We start from the raw sequence: 20,297 nt of genomic DNA, 5'->3' as shown, positions 1-20,297 counted from the left end.
TATAATAATATCCAAGTGGTGGCCTAATGATGACTTCTGGATATCAACCAGAGGTTCCAGTTTCGAATCTCTGTTAAAGTAGCTTTTCTCATTCTCACAGATCTCCTCATCTTTAACCATCAAAAATCAATTAACTATTCTAGTAGTATATCAGTGCCTGTCAAATTTGTCAATCTTGTGTGAAAATCTATAGAATAATATTGTGCCTACTGCTGTTTACACATCAAATATTTGCATTATATTAAAGTCCACTAGGCTAAGCAAGGATGACACTCCCTATTAAATAACAATATCATACTAATGACTGGTAATTACCAACTAAATTGAAATTGGTAGAACAGTAGCAATCATGGGTGATCTCTGGATGTGTATGGATTAAATTACAATTGACATTAAAGAGTCTCTTTCACAAAGGATGTTTATTTTTTGCTAAAAAAAACCCATTTTTCCGGTCATTTCCATTTGGCTTGTCTTAGACATGACCAATAAGAGCCACAGGCAAAATAATCAAGAATGTGTTATCATTAATTGAGGGTGCTGTGTATGAAGACAAAATATGAACATACGCTATTCTCATGTCGAGTGAGTGGCCGAGCGGTAAAGACAGTGGAACCGTCTTTACGTAGCCATAACATCGGCAGGGGTTCGAGGCTCACTCACTCCATGGTTCTGGTGGTAGAACGAGTCTTCTCGGATAAGGACTATAAACCGTAGGTCCAGTGTACACAACTAGCTCGTGTGCACTTTAAAGAGCCTAGTACATCTTTCGAGACGAGTAGGGGGTTACCCCGGTGTATTAGTACATCACAGCCACTGATCACCAACTGGGCCCTCTGGGAGACCAGTCTTTGACTGAAGAGGTCACCCAGTATAAATATATATTTCAATCAATCAATTATTAAATTTTAGTTATTATAGTACAACCATTCAGTAATTCTTCCGGAGAAATTTCACTTGGTAAAACAAACTATACTAGGCTTTTAAAGTGATCGCACTAGGCTTTTAAAGTGATCGCACTAGGCTTTTAAAGTGATCGCACTAGGCTTTTAAAGTGATCGCACTAGGCTTTTAAAGTGATCGCACTAGGCTTCTAAAGTGATCGCACTAGGCTTCTAAAGTGATCGCACTAGGCTTTTAAAGTGATCGCACTAGGCTTTTAAAGTGATCGCACTAGGCTTTTAAAGTGATCGCACTAGGCTTTTAAAGTGATCGCACTAGGCTTTTAAAGTGATCGCACTAGGCTTTTAAAGTGATCGCACTAGGCTTTTAAAGTGATCGCACTAGGCTTTTAAAGTGATCGCACTAGGCTTTAAAAGTGATCGCACTAGGCTTTAAAAGTGATCGCACTAGGCTTTTAAAGTGATCGCACTATAGGCTTTTCTTCAAAACAAGTAATCGTCACCCCACTACCTGGTGAAGATGGAGAACCTCAAAATGACTATTTGCTTTAGTTGGTTTTACCAATAGAAAGTCAATTGCGAATTTGGCAACTTCAGTTGTATTGGAGCTGCTTAACAAATTGAAAAAGAAACGGCTATAGAGTAGCAATTCCACTTTTTTCTTTTCTCTGAATTTTACTACTAGATAAGCATATCATGCTTTCAATTTTAAATCATATGATTTAATATCATGGTTGACAATGCTTTCAACAAATATTAGTGATATCAAAACAAGCAAAAGTGTACAGATCCAATGACCTTTGGGATAATGTCAATCCTACATGCAAATTGTGCAGATAACGAAAGTGCATTTATTAAAGCAATCTTTATTCCCTTACATGCAAATATTAAACCAATAATTTTCAAATAATTTATATATAAAACGCTGTTTATATTACACAAACCAATAGTGGTGTTGGTAGTCTCCAAGTCAAAGCTTACCTGGATAAACCAACATACTGTAGGCCCTTTTCCCCCTTCGAGTGGAGAAGATATCGAAAAGTTAAAATATTCTTAGTATTCCCGTCCAAGTGGTATCGTCCGTTACCACGTCCTCAAGTGGGCAGTTAACGCCCATACATACCACACCATTTCTTTTCGAGATGCCGAAATGTTTACACATGGTGCCATATGAGAGAGAACAATCTATTGTTATAACTTGAATTCAAGATTATTTTACTTTTGTTCTCCCCTCGAAGAGAAAAAGGGTCGATGTCGGTTCATCAGGTAAGCTAGTCACGTAATACGACATACTCTCCATATTTATAAAGAATTCAATGTCCATGCCTTTATCCAGTGTGACATACATTATTATTTTTATCATTTCAAATTTGACAAGATCCTGAATATAGAATTTAATATTATAAATTAGTTTATTTCTTATTGCCAGTTTTCAGTAAGTTGCACTTCCATCTTCTATAGTATGGACAATATGAAGTTATTAGTATTAGTATAATACAGTCAAACTTTTAAAACTTCTTTTTAAACATAATTCATTAGTAAAAGGAACCAAAGTAAACACCAATTTTTATCAATGTTTGTTGCTTGGGCATACGTTTTATTCGGTCTCCAAATTTCTTAAAAAGAGTCCAATACAATAAATTTTAAACCAGTTCACTTTATAGAAATAACTTTAACCCTCCAAAAATAAAAAAAATAATGTCCAACACACATATTTAATATTGATCATGAAAACATAATAAAAACCTACAGTTAACAATGTTGACATAAAGGTACATTACAGGATGATTATATTTTGCCATGGATTAATAAACCCTAATGTATTTAACCATTTAATGCTATAGTTAACAGACCTCTGGCTGCATCCCTTTTTGTAGAATTTTCCGATTCTGCGAAAAAAATATTTTTTACCCGCATTTCAATAGAAAATAGAAAGATTGTAGCAAAGATAAAAAAAAAAATAAAAGACACATATCATTTTCAATTATCTATTTAGAAAACATTTGTTAAAAATATGTTATGCCTTAATTATCTAATAATATAAATGATATATCTACTGTATGATTTACATGGGATAAAAGCACTTCACAATCACAATAATTATTGTACGTTACTACTACACATTTTCTTTCTTCATTTTTTTTTTTTGGCTAGCTAATAAAACAATTTATGACGTTCATTGTAATTCACTTATTGAGACAAGTTTTTTTTTTTTGTTGAATTTATATATGCTAAAAAATACAGTCAACACTTTCCTTAGCAACAGTAATTAGCCTACAGAAATTAATGCCGATATAAGCATCAACATAAATGTCAAATTTTATTCAGAGCGGCAAAATACACATAAATTGTATTCGATAAAAGATGACAGTTTTATTTTTATAATTGATTTAATTTAAATTTATGAATATATTTTTGAATAGAAATTGAAAATTAGAATATAGATAATGAATAAAGATATTGTAGTAAATTAGTCAAGAAGTTCAGTTGAGAACTAAACATAGATTATAAGCTAAAGGTTAAAGGGTAAACTAGCCGAGATAAGATACTGCACGCTCAATGATAGCCATCTGATTGGCTGTCATTATACAAGAGTTTTGTTGAGAGCTTATTTTGATATATATCTCCTGTAAGTAGTAATAATGAATATAAATTGCTGGAAAAAAAAGAATTTAAAAAAAATTGTAAAAAGAAAATTGATATTTAAACAGCCTATTGTACTCATGGAAACAACAACAGGTCTCCCTTGGCACGACCAAGATCAAATAATATCGCTTCTCTCTCTATATTTACTGTAGCATGAATCTACCATAGACCTACGTCCATGAATCTACAATGGCTGGAACGTTAAGATACTATTAAAACTACCATTATAAAAATAGCATTATTTATCTATGTTAGTTTGAATCATCCAGTTAATTCATGCTATATAAAGTTAAAATTAATCTTAATAAGAAATACTGATTGCAATACCTAGCACATGGACAATGAAATCAATGGAGCTTGACCAACATCTGAGCATGCTCACAAAACTTTCCGAAGGTTTCACACAACGCAAGTTATTCAGTAAATGTTGTAAGTATGTTTAGATGTTCGTTATGCACTAGTGGTTTCATAATCAAAAGCTCCGTCTAAATACACCATCAAAGTTTGTGTGACAAAAAAGTGATGTTCCATATATGGACATGATGATGTCGTATCACTACCATATTTGGGCATATCACTACCATATTTGGGCACATCACGCTTTTGTTGTCAAACTAGTTTGATAGTGTAGACAGAGCTTAAGTTACGTATTGCAGTTGCAAGGTTTTTATTAGTTCCAGTACAAAATGCTAAAAAGCTAAATCGTTACCAGAACCAACCTTTTTAAATTTAGATTTGGATTTTGACTGTCGAATAAACACAAAATAGATTATTTTATTTAGCTGAATAACACAGTAGTAAAATAATAAGGCAAGATTTTCTCAAGTGGGGAACTTTTTCTTCTGCATTGTACATAACATCAGGTTGGTCAAAATAGGCGTACTAGTATCATAATAGATTCTCTATGATGCAAAATTAAAACTATCAATTTATTATTTAACTGATTCTTCAATGTAATGTTATTGATTGATTGTACCATATCACACAATGGAAGATATATTTATTCCCACCATGATCACACAAACTAGTTTCTGCTTGATGCTAAATGGAAACAAATTATTCATTCCATTATTTATTACATAAAATGGTATACAGGCATTCCACTAATATCTAAGGCCTGGTTTACACTGGCGGACTGTAATTCAATTCAGGAGCTGAGTGGGAACACTCGATCTGAATGGTTTATCAAGATTGAGAAGGGTTCCGATTTGACCTTTAAATAGTCAATCAACTCTATTCCTTCCTTTGATGACATTGCAGAGTTTCAAAGGCTTCGGTATAAACAATTTTGTTTTGTCTACACTATCAAACTTTATGTGATGTGCCCATATATGAACATGATGATGTCATCACTACCATATTTAAGCATATCACTACCATATTTGGGTACATCAAACTTTTTTGTCACACAAAGTTTGATAGTGTAGACAGAGCTTTAGAATTAAGGATACATGACCTTTGGATTGTTTTATATTTGGTGAAATATTGAAACTGTGAATAGGGACTATTACAACTATTAGACATTGGTAACCATTAGGTTGCGTGTGTGAACATGGCCTTAATGAATTTATGTGCAGCAATTTCCTTTGAAATTAATAGGACTATGTCTGCCTGCCTGTCTGTCTGTCTACACTTTTCACTTTATTAAACAGAGCAGGTCTACGCAGACATCTGTTATCAAATAATAATAGGCCAATTATTACATAAATATGCAATGAAGAAACATTTACCTCAAATACAGCAGACTTTTTCTCATCACGTTTTATTGAAAACTGTTCCTTTTGAGCTTTTGCAACAACAAACACGATATCTCCGTTTATATCACCTACACATTGACTAGGTTTCAACTGAAAAAAAAAAAGAATTAACAATTTAATTATGAGAAATAAATGAGGAATTAAATTCTCAATATGTGTTCTGTCTCTTGTGTTACTTTATCTGAAATTATTCAGTCAGTGGATCTTCTGGTAAATACGGTAATGTTATGTATTTACCAAAATAGTAATTACAGTATGAATTATGCCTTTATTTTTAGATTGTTTAAATTGCCAGATTGTCATAAAGTATGGTTGTATACCCTTTTCACACCTGCATCTGCACCTGCGTGTATTGCCCTGGTATTAAACTGACCAACCATATTAATCAAATAAGGCGCTTTTAACAATTTATGCATGTGAAAAGGGTATAAGTTTTACTGTAAAATCAGTAACAAAAAGTGGTCCAATACATAAATAATTTAAAATGTTTTAAGTCAAAGAATCATGCAGTATGCATCACAAAACAATCAGCCTAAGTTACACAATGTTAAAAATGCAAATAGCAGATAGAGTAAACTACTGACATAACAACTTTGAACTTGTGTCTTTAAGAATATATCAAATGATATTCAGAATAAAAATACAATAAGCCTCTTGTTGTATTTATGCCAGATGCCAGACATGAAGAAGTTATATATTCAAGCAAAGCATTAAAATTCCCAGCCTTGAACAAATGCATCAATGGCCGATCTGTTACTGTAAGAAAGGGCTGCCCCAATTGAGAGTGGGTTCTTGACAGACTCGCACCTTGGTCTACTATTTTTTCATGTCATGTCACAGAACCCAATGGGACACTTATGTATGGAATAGATTGTTATTCTAATCTAACAAAAAATAGCGCTATCATAAATGTAACATTGTTACTGCATAACTAATACTCTGAAGAATCACTATATAACCATTTCCTACATGAAGGAATGTACAGTACTTACTATCACTAAATCTCCTGGAGGATTACTGGATGGCACCTGCATCATATGAGAAACTGGATTCAACTTGTTCTTCCCTGCCATCATCACAAGAAGGTCGCTGGAAGACAGACTAAAAGGCAAAACAAAGTCAAATTTGTATTATTCTTGTACATTACTGGCGTACTGTCAGAAGCCTTACAGTAAGTTGATGTTATAGCCTACAGTATTGTATGTGTGACAAACCAGACAAGACTCTCAATCATGAACTACTGTAGGCTTCTTACAGTCACTAACAGGAACTCACAGTATTATTTGTCACGGTAGATGAACAAAAGATCAACAAAACAAATAGTTTCTAGTTAAATTGCTTTCTATTTTGCTCTCCTTTACATGGTACCGACTGTACATGTCTCACACAAGTGTTACAAAGTGTCAAGTTTGCTTTCCTACGTAAAGCTCTGTCCACACTATCAAACTAGTTTTATTTATATAAGCGCCCAGTGAAGCAGAACGAAGGCTGTGAAATGAGGCCAGATTACAAGTGCAGCTACGGCGATATGACACTGTGTTACAGAATAGGAAATTCGTGAAATGGTCAATGTTCCGACGACTCGTTATCATTAACCATATTAATTACTTTTGTGAAATTATACTTATCTAATGTAATTTTAGTCGGTCTTCCCATTTATAAAGTCAATTTTCTATGAAAATTCATCAAAACAGTGAAAAATTAGATATGTTTGCACTTTACGTTTGCCGATTTTCGCACTGACTTAGGGAAAGCCTTCAAAATCAATGAAGCGTAACGTATGCATTCCTGCTGAGCGAGGAGAGCGAGACGACGATACACGTGCTCTACCTGCCCATGCCTGGCATGTCACGTGATAAGCAGATACAGTATACAATACCAAACTGGTCGGGTCGAGTATACCCCGTCTATAATCACAACATGAACGATGTACAGTATTTGGTTGAAGGTCGACTCGACCTACCGGAATGGTATAGATAATATAGCTCGAATGAGAGAGTTGGAATATTTGTAAACATAAGTATATTGCTAATTTTAACAAGTGTAGCCTATAGTAAAAGGCCTGGTAGTATCAATTCGCATAGGGTCTACTACACTAGCTAGCTCAATTTTTAACTGGGCCGAATCGGCTAGGTCTCCTTCCTACTACCTGGTCTACTTGCTTGATGCAGTATCTGCTTTTTTGGAGAGTAAACTAGGCCTATTTTAGGCCTACTTAGACGATCGGGACACCATACGTGCGGACGGCGATCAGACCTTGTTTTGCCTCAATATTTACAGCCGATTTTGTAGAATGTTTTAGGTTTAGATTGTTTAGGAGTTTGGTTGATAGGATAGGTTTGGAATCCACCGAGTTTTATTATTTATGGGCCAATCGTTTAGTAGGCTAGCTAGGCCCATGATGGGCCCCAATGTTTTAACGTAGCCATCGTGGCATGGAATCCATAGTCAGAATGGCTCTCACCCATGAAAACAAATGATTTAGGCTAGGCCTAGCCTAGTACGTGAAGCCAATAATACGATCTGTACTATTCGAGGTATAAAAATAGTATATAATTTAAGACTCCGTAATCTTTACTAAATGTTGTATTTCATTAAATGTCAAATAAATATATGGTACTACTGTTATTATTACACTTTAGGCCTAGCTTAGAAAATCTACAAAAAATGTATTTCACAATGATCGGGTGGTTGTCGTTTGACAGGGGAGAGAGATGAAGTTAACAAACACAACGTACATGACGTCGAGTATTTGGAATCCACTGATGACGTGATTTTGTGAATATCTCATGAATATTAATGAGCTTCCCTAAGCTGCTGAAAAACAGACTTTCCATGAATTTACCCTAAAATGTATATGAAATTAATTTTTTTTAATTTCTCGTTATTACTTCTTCATTCTGACATGTCTATATTGTTATGATATTTTTTATTTAATAAATAAACGATATTTAAAAGCAATTTTAAACCCAGAATCCCCCTTTAAAATAGTGATTAAAAAAATCAGTTGAATTTGATGCAAAAAAAGTACAGAAGAACACTTATTTCATTTAATTTAATTAAATTCATGATAAGTCTTTAAGTGTATGTGGAACTTTTTGTTGTTGTGCGTGATAAACATGTATGATAGTAAAAGTGATTAAGATAATCAGTTCAACTTGATGGATACCATAAATGTCAATAAAGATATACAGTACAAAAAAACTTTATCAACAAGAACACTTATTTCAATCATTAATTCTTAATTTAATTATCAGTATTGTTGTCTTTTCACTCTTTAAATCACAAGAACAATGCCAGCAACGGAAAGAGGAAGTACTTCAAATGCATACAGTAAAGTGTAACATTTTAGTTTTAAAGTAATTAGTAAAGTCACTGATTAACAGGGCTATGTATCTCAGGAGACAATCATGCTAACTTTAAAACATGTGTTTTCATCTATTCTAAGATTATTTTACTATGCAACAGATATTGAACTGATGTGATTGATGTCCATCTGTAGAGATACTGTACACTAGCAGATGTTTCTATTTTTAACACGTATCATTTTAAGCGTTTGAAGCTTTTATTTATTCATTAATAATTACAGTATATTATATCATTAAAAATACATTTTTAATTGAAAGAGTAATAAATTTTTTTTAATTTGCGAGTAAAAAATCGATAGGTTTGTGATTGACACTTTGCGAGAGCGAGGTTGATAAGTATGTAAACAAATTAATAAGCCTTAAATTACTTACTTGGCATCCACGGTTGCTTGAACAATCTTCCCATTCGGCATATGGACTCGTAAACTCCTAGTATTAAGTTTTGGTTTTGTACCGTTTGTTGAGGAGTTGCCGTTACGAGTAGAGGCATGACCATTGCTTGTATCCATGTTATGTTGTTCCGACTTCTTTAACATTTGTGGAGGCGGTGGCGCTTTAGAGCGCTTAGACCTGAAAAACAAAAAATATTCAAGAACAATCAAGGACTACTGTACCTATTTTTTTCCTAGGGCTATGGTGAGATGTAAAAGGTGTCATCCATGATTAAAATTGTTCAAATTAAAAAATAAAATAAAAAATAATACATTAGAGAAAAAAAATGATATATAAAATAAAAAATCTAATTTAAAAAACCAGACCAACATCTTCCCCCTATTATGAAAATACTGTAGAACTCTGTCTACACTCTCAAACTTTGACAAAATAATATACATGGACATGATATTATATCACTACCATATTTGGGCATATCACTACCATATTTGGGCATATCACTACCATATTTGGGCATATCACTACCATATTTGGACACTTTTTTCCTGTAGACAGAACTTAAAGGATATTATTACCATAATATGTTAACTATATATATTTTTTTTAAATTCATACCAAAAGTGTACTGTAGTAAAGTAGTTTATGAAAACAGTAGTGCGGTTTCACAGCTAATGAGTTAAATAATTAATTAGATAATTAGTATTAATATTGTTTACATATCTTGTAGTAATTAGTTGAAATGACAATGACATTGTATTCATTAATTAATTAATACCATCGTTTGTCTTTTTGTATTTTAAAGTTCTCAGGATCATTCAACTAATGTGTTCTAAACAAGAATTATGTTAAATAATCATTCTAGTTGTGTACTGTAGTAGTATCCACTGTTACTGTTATGACACTTGTTGCTGTCATAACCTATTGAACACTTGTGGCAAAAAAATAAATGAAATTAAATATAGAGTACTACTATTAAATCTAAATTTGTTGATATGGCAACAAGAAGCTTTGAACAACTGTGGCATAGACTTGCTTTTGATGAATTTTTTTTTCATTGTCATTTATTCTCAAATCTGTTTTACAAATAATATAAGAGGTACTGTAGGGGGGATGTATGCACATCATGGCACTAAAGGGGTTTAATTGACCGAGTAATAATACTGTATACATCTTTGTATATTCTGTACTACTGTATTTGAAACAATTTGGTAAAATTGGTCATGAAATTTCACAAAAGTGACGTTTTCTAACAAAGTGACGTTTCTCAAAAGTGATGTTCTCTAAGAATTGAAAGTGACATGTTTTCAATATAAAATGTTGTTTTAATTAAAATACAGGTTGTTGTGTACAGTATGCTGAACAACCACTGTGATTTATTAGAAATATAGATTTTATTGATTTCATATTAAACAGATTTGACAAAATGCTGAATAATTTCTCTTGGTAGACATTTGAAATTACCATACAGATTCTTATAATTCCACTCTTAGTCTTACATCTCTATGGTATCACCAATCAATAATGCTATGATGTGAAAACAGGCACATTGAAAATACATTTTTTATACAGTAGAATTTAGAAGCCTTCAGGACTAAAAAAAAAGCATCCCCTTAACACTTTGACTGCCAAACACGAAGATCTTCGTTTTTGGAAACACAACGCTTGACTGCCAAACACGAAGATCTTCGTTTTTCGCGTTTCTTTACGAAATCCGGTAGATATGTTAATTATTGGTACATACTATAAATATGGACACTAAATTCGGTCTGGACCGTAAAAATTTTACCTTTTGAAAGTAACTAATCTGGTTACGAACGATTGTCAAAATGGTACCTGTCGAAATAACATACACCGCGCATCACAGTACCGCGTACAGCGATGGTTTGGCGCATTGTGTATCGGTCGCGCGCTAGCTATGCCGCCGAAGCATTACAAAGGTTTATGTGGATTGGCATGTTTGTTTGTTATCTGAATAAAAAATAATGGATGAATTTTCAATAAGAAGTCTTTAATTTTATTATTGTATGTAGGCCTATACCCTAATTGTTTTGGTGTTTCACTGTAAGTGGCCGAGTTTCACGCAACAAACTTGTTTAGAAATGGTATGAATATTATCATCAGTTTACTAGCTAGGCTAGTAGAACTACTAGGCTATAGCCTAGGCCTAGGCCTAGTCGTAAAACGGTTCCGGACCAACTTTTTTAAGCCTAGTTAACCAGGCCTGGTGTCTTTACTATGTGGATTTTGGCGAAACATTGATGTAAGATTTATGATTTATAAAATGTAATACATTTTTCGATAGTGATAACTTGTTTTTATAAGCCTACCGGTGCCGTGTAAGTAACTTTTTCGTTTTTTGTTGATTTCACCGGGCGATATTTTCATATTGTGATGTCTTGCACAAAATCGCGAATATCTCCACTTTCTTGCGCGAAACTACGAAAAACTCAAAAAGTGCGTTACTTTCATTTTACTTTTACGATTTACATATTGCGATTTGAAAATCGTTCTTGGTACCATTGTAAAGCTAAAATCTTTATGATTATTTTAGTCTAAATTACATGTAAATCAGATCACATACATAGTTTCAATCAGCTTTAATAAAAACATTGAATTGGGCTATAAACGCTGGCGGTGGCAGTTTCTAACTGAAAAAACCTCTGGCAGTCAAAGTGTTAAATAGGTGTTTACTGAATAGGGGTAATAGATTGTAGTGTTAAAACATATTTAATTTCACTTAATAGAAGTGTCCCAATGGACTAAAAAAAAGCATCCCCTTAAATACTGTAGGTGTTTTAATACTGAATAGGGGAAATTGACTGTAGTGTTAAAACATAATTAGTGTCCCAATGGAAAAATGCAGTCCAAATACAGTGAGTATGACATACTGTATAAGTCAATAATGTTCAAAAAAGCTAATTCAACGGTGTGATAAGTCAATCTTTTTTTTTAAGTCAATTTTAATGGCCTGAAAATGTTGGAGAGAATATTGTGTTGTCATATGATTTTTTTTTTAATGGCCCAAATTTTTCTCAGAAGTGATGTGTTCTCTAAGAATTCAAAATAAGAAAGAAAATGCTAGAGAGCTACTGTGTTCTTATAATATGGTCCATTTCGGTTGAAAGATTTTTTTTCAGAAAAATGGCCCAAAGAAGAAAATGAGCACATTAGGCACAGGTGTTAACAGTGAGAATATCAGCAGCAGATTTGACACGACCACCAGCCAAAATAAATATAGTTATAAACCAAGAATATAAATAGCTTTAATGACCATTGAATGGCTTTTTGTTGTTGTATTATGCTGAATGAACAATAGGAAATGGCACTTGTTAGAAATCCAATTGATTATGCATTCACGCTACAGTAGGTGTAGGACTACAGTTAGTAGGTATAGAAATAGGAAATGTCAGTTGGTTGCGTTTATAATTCTATGACTGTACTGAGATAATAATAATAATATATTCTCTATAGGAACAGGCAATATTGTGTTCTATTGTATTTCAATGAATTTGTTTGTGTATTATTTATTTATTCATTTGTTGGGGTTTTTTTCATTTCAACTGTTTTTACATTTTATTTATTTTTTATTCAGTTGACAACCGCGATGAAACCGCCACTAACAGGTTGAATGATTAATTAAACAATTTCTTATAGGTACTGGACTGTAGGCCTACATTTTTTTTTTTTTATTAATTAGTAATTACAATTAAGTTTATTTACTAATCATGAACAAACATTCTTATACAGGTATTTGTCTATCTCTGAAAAAAATAAAAATGGCTATGATCATATTAAAAATGAAAGTAGGCCTTTCAAAAATCTAAAATAAAGAAATCAATAAGATGTATTGAACTTCAAATATTAAATAGTGACTCATAAAGTAAATTCCACAGCTTACAGTCTATCGTATGCAGAACGCAGTACTATGTAAAATGTAATCAAATATTGATTGCAAATTCAATACAAAGACATCTCAAATATGAAATTAAACCCCCCTTTTGCGCGAACCCCGCTTTTACCAGCAATGCATTCTGGCTACGGGCCTGACTATAGATAGTAAAATGAGATTAATTGTCCTGAAGAATATAACATCTTGAAAATAGCAATATTACAGTAGTATTGTATAACTAAAATAACAATACAGTACCTACTGTATGTGAACACAAACAGGTCTTGCTCTATACACATACTGTGTGTGGCGCAGTGTGTTGGACGTTCAACTATTAATTGCGAGACCAAGATTCCAATCCAACTCTCGCCGCATTGCTTGTATCCTTATGCAAGATACTTTATTTACATTTACTCACTCCACCCAGGTGTATAAATGGGTACCCGGTTAGATCAAGACACAACTTTGCGCTGATTACTAGCTGCATTATGGGAGTATGTTTCCATACATGTTTGATCCAAAAAAAATTACTGGGTAATAATGTTCAGTGATTAGAGGTTTCATAACATTAAGCGCTATATAAATCCAGGATATTATTATTATTATAGTATCCCTAAACCTAAACATATTACAGATTTTCTTTATGATACTGATAATAAGAAAATGGATAGATCTACAGTACTTTGGTTACCATGTAAAAGCCCATAAAAATGTTTCTGGATAGGTGGATCTTATCTGTATCTTTTTTATATTCAAAAGTAAATAAAAAAATAAATCACACTTTTTTTTTTAATTTGTCTACGATGATAAAGGAAACATTGATTAATAAGATATAAAATCAATTAAACTCTAATTAAAAACAGCCATGTGACTTATTGAATGTTAAAACTTAATTCTGATTAATTTCCTTCAAATAAGTAACGCTTATCTCCCTAATTCTCTCAGATACTTAACTTATTTTTTTATAAATATACTTTCTTTCGTAACGTCAGAGCGTTACGTCGTATGATACCAAGTGTTAGAATTGTACACTGTACATACTATACAACGAGTTCCTATTATACATGTAAGCTAGGCACGATATAGACTACACAAACCAGTAGTGGTATTAGTAGTCTATAGACAGTAAGTCCACAACCCCAATACCTGATGTATGATATTAGGTGCAAGTAAACCTACTGTAAACACACTGCAAATTCAATTTGTTAATTTTAAAGTTGTAATTACTTCTATACAGTATGAGACCTCTAGTTACCATATCCCCACTCTGCGCACATACAATGTTTTGCTTGAATATTAATGTACTTTTAAAATGTAAATTAGTGATTTCTTAATCATTAGGCTTATTACACAGTAGTATTGCCATTATACAGTTTACTGTATTTGACAACTATCATGCCGATGATAATGACCTTCACTGTCCCTCATATTGAACCTCACCAACCAGCAATAATATAATAAAAATATTAACATTATCTATATTGTAAACAATGTTGAATATATGTACACAACTATTCAACTATATGGAATGGTAATTTACATACTGTTTATTGAGGTAAGATGGGCATGAAATAAACCGAATATATACTAATTACTGTACAGTACGCAAACATACAAAATTTTCAGGGAACTTGATACAGTAGTTCCATAGCTCTGTCTACACAATCACAACCAAGCAGGAATGTGCGATACTCAGGGTACAGCAAAAGAAGACGTCATAAGACAGAATGCAACGTCACATACACATCAATAACCTCGTTACCAAATACGGCTATATTCCGAAAAGTTACGTCACATAATCGGAAATGGCATAATTATGGTAAATTATGAAATCTCAAAGTGCTATTTTGCTATTTCCGGGAGGGAGGAGTAGTACTTTATAAATCGCACTTTTTTCAATTGGTACTATGTCATAATTCTGCATCCGGTCGAAGTATGAACATTTTCTCTATATAGCTTTGTTCACCTATTACCCTAGTAGATGCATGCCATGTTTCAGAGCCGTCCGAAGACGCGTAAAGAACTAGTAGGACTTGAAACTTTGCTCAATAGTGTCCAGATGGAAGAGGAAGAAGAGGAGGAGGAAGAGAAGATGAGCGAGTCCTAAACTCGGGTACCCCGAGTAAAAAAATGTGTTTTACCCATATATGGACATGATGATGTCATATCACCACTATACTTTTGGGCATATCGCTATCAAATTTGGGCACATCAAACTTTTTTTGTCAAACTAATTTGATAATGTAGACAGAGCTTTACTGTACATCTAAACTGTTTGTGTGGGAAGTCATAGGAGTTTTGAAAAATGATGTCTTATGAAAATATGATGCTTCACCAAGTTGGCCAGTATTAGGTACTGTTTAGAATTTCTTAATTAAAAGACTATTTAAATGAAATTCAATAATCATTTATAAAATCTTTTCCTTCTGCCTCTATCCCTTCAAAATAATTGTGTCTTCCAAGCTTGCATATCGACTCGTACTCATGGAAAGAATAATTCTTCTCTGGATTCATTCATTCATTTCTTACAGTATATCTCATCCCATCATATTGAAATTTGACCTACTACTGTAAGCAAGTGGGGGGACACCGGATTTTCAAAATTTTCTGATTATAGCATTGTCTAAATCATTCATTAACTTGTCTATGAACACTCATTTTCAATTAGTATTAGTAATAAAACATCAAAGGAAATGATTAGCTAGGAAATGAAATTTACAGGAGATGTGATTTGTACCAATTTGAACTTAATTCTGACCTACAATATATATTATAAAAAAACAACATGTGATAAAAAAAATGTAGTAGTAAGTTCAAACTTAAGTGCGATATTTCCCTTAAATATTTCACTTTTTATTAGTTCATTGCATTATGAGCAGTAATTGCTTCAACATCATGTCTTATGGAGTGGAGTGTGGTCTCTAAACTTTAAAGAGCAATACAATGGAAAAGATTGCCGTATATTTTGTTGTATAAATTGTACCTGTGTATAAGTCGCACCTGTGTATAAGACACACCCCTACTGAGAGTAAAATATCCATATTTTTCATATCGCCGATGTATAAGATGCAGTTTATATTTCATCAAAACAATGCTTTTTCAAAATTTTAAAGAGGGCGCACGTCTTCATAGAAAATCGTATTCAATTAGCATCTAATTATTTCATGACGTGTGTACACTAGGTCCATGCTATAATCAACTGATTATATACTAGTCAAATAATGTACACCGTGTGTAGTCAGGTGTACCCAACACCACACGGCGGTGGACGATCGTGTGTATAACTATAGGCCAAATACCATTCTAATCGTAATAATATCAGTCAGTGAATGGGATTTCTAAAACTAGAAACCAGGTACAGTATTATTAGGATTCTACACACAATAAGCAGATATTAAATTTTAGTAACTGTAGAACTATTTAATGTAATTTTGAAGATAATCAAAATACCACAATATTACAATTTCAAGTCAGTGACTAGACTTATAGAGAATCTTGTTGGAAAGATAAACAGCTCTATTTTCAGGATATGCTTATCTCAACCAATGTGAACACATGTTTACTATATAAAATTCCTGTTGTTATATCCAAATATAAAGAAAATGAAATTAGCCACGCAGGTACTGTACACGTAGTCCCCACGGACAGGATGCAATCAATGACTGAGTCAGGTCCTTTAAAAATAAAAAAAATCTAATAGGGAACTCTACAGATGACGATTAGAATGATGTGTAATACGTAATGTACAGTGACTTATTGTAGAAAATTATATAGGATTTTACCTTAAATTTCAAATGATTGGTCCATTTGAGATTTATAGGTTTAAATTCCATTGGGATTTGCTGATGATGAATTCAATTTACTGTACTATATATTTTACTATTAATCAAAAGATACAGTACTATATTTAGTTATATATTTTCAGTATAATTTGACTGACTATTAAAAGAAGTACTGCAGTATTGATATTGACCCAAAATTGTATTAAAACACATGTAGCTAAAAACATGGAACGACCTAGTATACAGTACAGTACCTATACTCAAGAAAGTCTGGACACTACTTGTAATAGTGACAGTAGCTCACACAACACCATCCACTACATTTACATTAATGGTTTCAATCGTACTTTAATTGTACAATATTCCCCTCATTGTATTCTATTTTAACAAATTATACTTACGGTCTAGATTTGAGTCCTTTGCCAGGCATTATTAATAAAAAGTAATAACAAGCGTCAGGAATAATATGACGTTAAGGTTACTTAAACGACACATAAATCACACAAGCAATTATCTTGAAAAGTTTTACAGACAAATGGTGATTATTCACAGATTATTATACGTAGATTCCTTCCTTGAAGCTGATAGGTTAACATAAGTGAAGATTTCCAGGATGGATATCAAATTGTGTATAATGTACAGTACATTATATTTCCACTGTAGAAAACTATCCACAATAATAATAATAGGTCAAGTCATTCAAAAATATAAAGAAAGTAAAAATCTCAACAGATTGTTAGCAGGATAAAGCTTAAAATATGATGAACCGTTCCAGGCACAAGCCTACACAGTTGATATTCAATAAAGCATTGTCCACAATATCACTTCTTTACTCAGTTGAAAAGTACACAAGTTCCTGTATTCTAGAGTTTTCTATCGTGCTAACTCTCAGTAACATATAAATAAACCTAGTGTTAGTGGTTCTGTCTCAGGCTAAGAAACTGTGCCCACTTTTCTAGTTAAATATGGCAAATAGACAACACTTTTTAAACATGCATACCACCTATAACACACAGCGATGTATAAAAGCTGTGAATATAACATTTAACCCAACAGGTGTGATTGGTAAACATCCAGGTAGGTAACACAATACAAAGGAACAATCCGATGAGATTAAAAATCGTAAATCCAAATTTAAAAACAAGTTAAACTTGACAGATTACAACAAAGTATATTAAGAATACACAGTGAAGTCAATAGATAGAAAATCTGTTAGAACAGAATGTCTTCTGTAATGAGGGGTGTACTTAAGGAATTAACTATCAGGTAGCTTTGAACAAATATTCAATACTGACATTCTTTTATTACCTCATACAAGCTCTTTCTTTAGTTTTCAAAAGACCTTTTTTCTTTCATGAATAGGTTTGTATTGTGGTATATGATCACACAGAAAAGGTAATCAAGCGTATTTGAGGTTTCTTTTTACCTACATTCCATGTTTACTCCACAAGTCCAATGTCAACCCTGTAATGATTTACTGTATAATCTCCAAATATTTTTGTCAACAAATATATCACAACAAAAAAAGGTCTTAAAATATGTACTTTTAACTGTACATACAGTTATAAGAGCATTAATAATGTAATAATAGTACAGTAATGCCCAAGTAGCACCAATAAAACTAAACTTGTAGTTTGAAATGTTTCAACCTTTTTTTAATCAACTGTCACAGCAAATGAAAAACCAATCAGGTACAGGTATAATTTTTTTTTCTTCAGACATACAGTACTGTACTACTAACCACCAATTCATTTTTCTTAATAATTAATCTTATTAAAGGCCAGGTGCGGGCAAAAAATTTCTATTGATCATACATTCCAATAATTATCGATCTATAGTTTCCCCTATGTTTCATAATTTTTGGGATTTTATTTGTGTTACACAAGCTTTTTGAAAATAAGCACTTTCTTATCAGTGGGGGGATAGTTCAAATTACACAGTAAAATCTCTATTCTTTTGTACACAAATTTTGTAAATAGAGAGGAATTTAAAAAAGCTATGAAAAATAAACGGTGTGGTAAAAAATGTTATCAGATGACTAAATATAGGTAATATACAGTAACTTGAATATTACATTTCTGATATTTTTATTCAACTTCAGATTTTTATTTTCATGCTATAGCAAAAATTATCCACCGTATATCCACCATCTTTTTTCACCATCTAGGGAGTCACCAGACATGTTATTACATAGTTAACTACCTAACTACTGAACTATTTAAAATTCATGCCTGTACCTGAGCTTTAAGGGCAAGTGGCGCAGTGTGTTGGACGTTCGACTACTGATCATCAGATGGCGGTTTCGAAACTCTCACCGCATTGCTTGTATCCTTAGGCAAGATATTTTACTTACGTTTGCCTCTCTTTACCCAGGTGTACTTAAATGGGTACCGGTTAAATCAAGACACGACTTTGCGCTGATTACTAGCTGCATTATGGGAGTACTGTATGTTTCCATAAAAATGACTAATGTTCAGTGCTTCACAACATTAGGCGCTATATAAATCCAAGATATTATTATTATTAATAAATATCAATTTAAATTTAAAATATTTAATTTGTAGTACTATACTAGTATTAACTGTAGTATAACTGTTTTTCTATCCAGTAGTACTGTACCAGACAAGACCAGCTCATAGATCATTTGATGAGGTAAGCAACAATTATTGCTGCTGTGACAATGTGTGTGTGATGGCACATTGATAGTTTTTATTGCGATAGATTGCTTACAATATTTTGACTTGAAATAAAAATAATACTATCAATCATTTATTAAAAACTGGTTCAATGGTTGGTATAAAAAGAACTGTAATTTAATTTTTCCTTAATATCACTTGTAGTAGTTCTTGCTATCAAGTATAAAGGTTAATTGCTTTTATCTAATTAGTAGACACTGTATCCTAAACCTCCTTCCCTTCATTGTAAATATGATGTTTTCCATGTAAAAGTCTCAATTAGTCAACCAGTATAAAAAGAACTGTAATTGAATTTTTCCTTAATATCACTTGTAGTAGTTCTTGCTATCAAGTATAAAGGTTAATTGCTTTTATCTAATTAGTAGACACTGTATCCTAAACCTCCTTCCCTTCATTGTAAATATGATGTTTTCCATGTAAAAGTCTCAATTAGTCAACCAGTAAAAAAAACGTAAGAGGGCTATTAAAACAGAGATAACCATTTCTCAGTTTTACTTTGCTATTCTTTTACCTTGCGTTATGTCTACGTACAGTATATTTTATTCTAATGCATGATTATATGTATTTTTATTGTTACTGTACATATAATTTGATTTATTATGTGTACATACTGTAGTTTTGTTTTGTTTGGGTAAAGGGATCAAAATAAAGATAAATTCATTGTAAACATACAGTGAACAAGAAATACTCTGCAAAGATCACAAATAAGATAGTTTAACGAAAAATCATGTATTTTACCGCCATTTTTCATTTTTACATTTTAATTAACATTGTATCTAAAATTTTAAATGAAAATTAAACAAATATGGTTAATACTGAATTCAATCATCTTATTATGTAAATATACCTGTATTTTAACTACTTTAA

General features: G+C 32.4%; 1 protein-coding gene across 7 annotated transcripts in view; it reads right to left on the bottom strand.

Moving 5' to 3' along the window:
• LOC140039861 (uncharacterized) overlaps positions 1 to 20,297 on the bottom strand; it is a 42,642-nt gene that overhangs the window by 16,725 nt on the left and 5,620 nt on the right. For 3 of the 7 annotated variants that reach the window (XM_072085479.1, XM_072085967.1, XM_072085880.1), the window contains exons 1-5: positions 17,136 to 18,109; positions 9,043 to 9,240; positions 6,295 to 6,403; positions 5,276 to 5,392; positions 2,753 to 2,788 (exon numbers count right to left, since the gene is read on the bottom strand). In XM_072085479.1, coding sequence (XP_071941580.1) covers positions 2,753 to 2,788; positions 5,276 to 5,392; positions 6,295 to 6,403; positions 9,043 to 9,240; positions 17,136 to 17,164 — 489 coding nt within the window. In that variant the 5' untranslated portion in view covers positions 17,165 to 18,109. Of the gene's footprint in view, positions 1 to 2,752; positions 2,789 to 4,264; positions 4,292 to 5,275; positions 5,393 to 6,294; positions 6,404 to 9,042; positions 9,241 to 17,135; positions 18,110 to 20,297 lie in introns of those variants that run through there. The other 4 variants (XM_072085546.1, XM_072085795.1, XM_072085629.1 and 1 more) reach the window with 3 other exon arrangements.

The sequence above is a fragment of the Antedon mediterranea genome, chromosome 1 (genome assembly GCF_964355755.1).
Source record: "Antedon mediterranea chromosome 1, ecAntMedi1.1, whole genome shotgun sequence".
In the NCBI taxonomy this organism is placed as follows: domain Eukaryota; kingdom Metazoa; phylum Echinodermata; class Crinoidea; order Comatulida; family Antedonidae; genus Antedon; species Antedon mediterranea.
The sequence above is the reverse complement of the archived record's forward strand: the minus strand, read 5'-3'. Positions and strand labels throughout refer to the sequence as shown.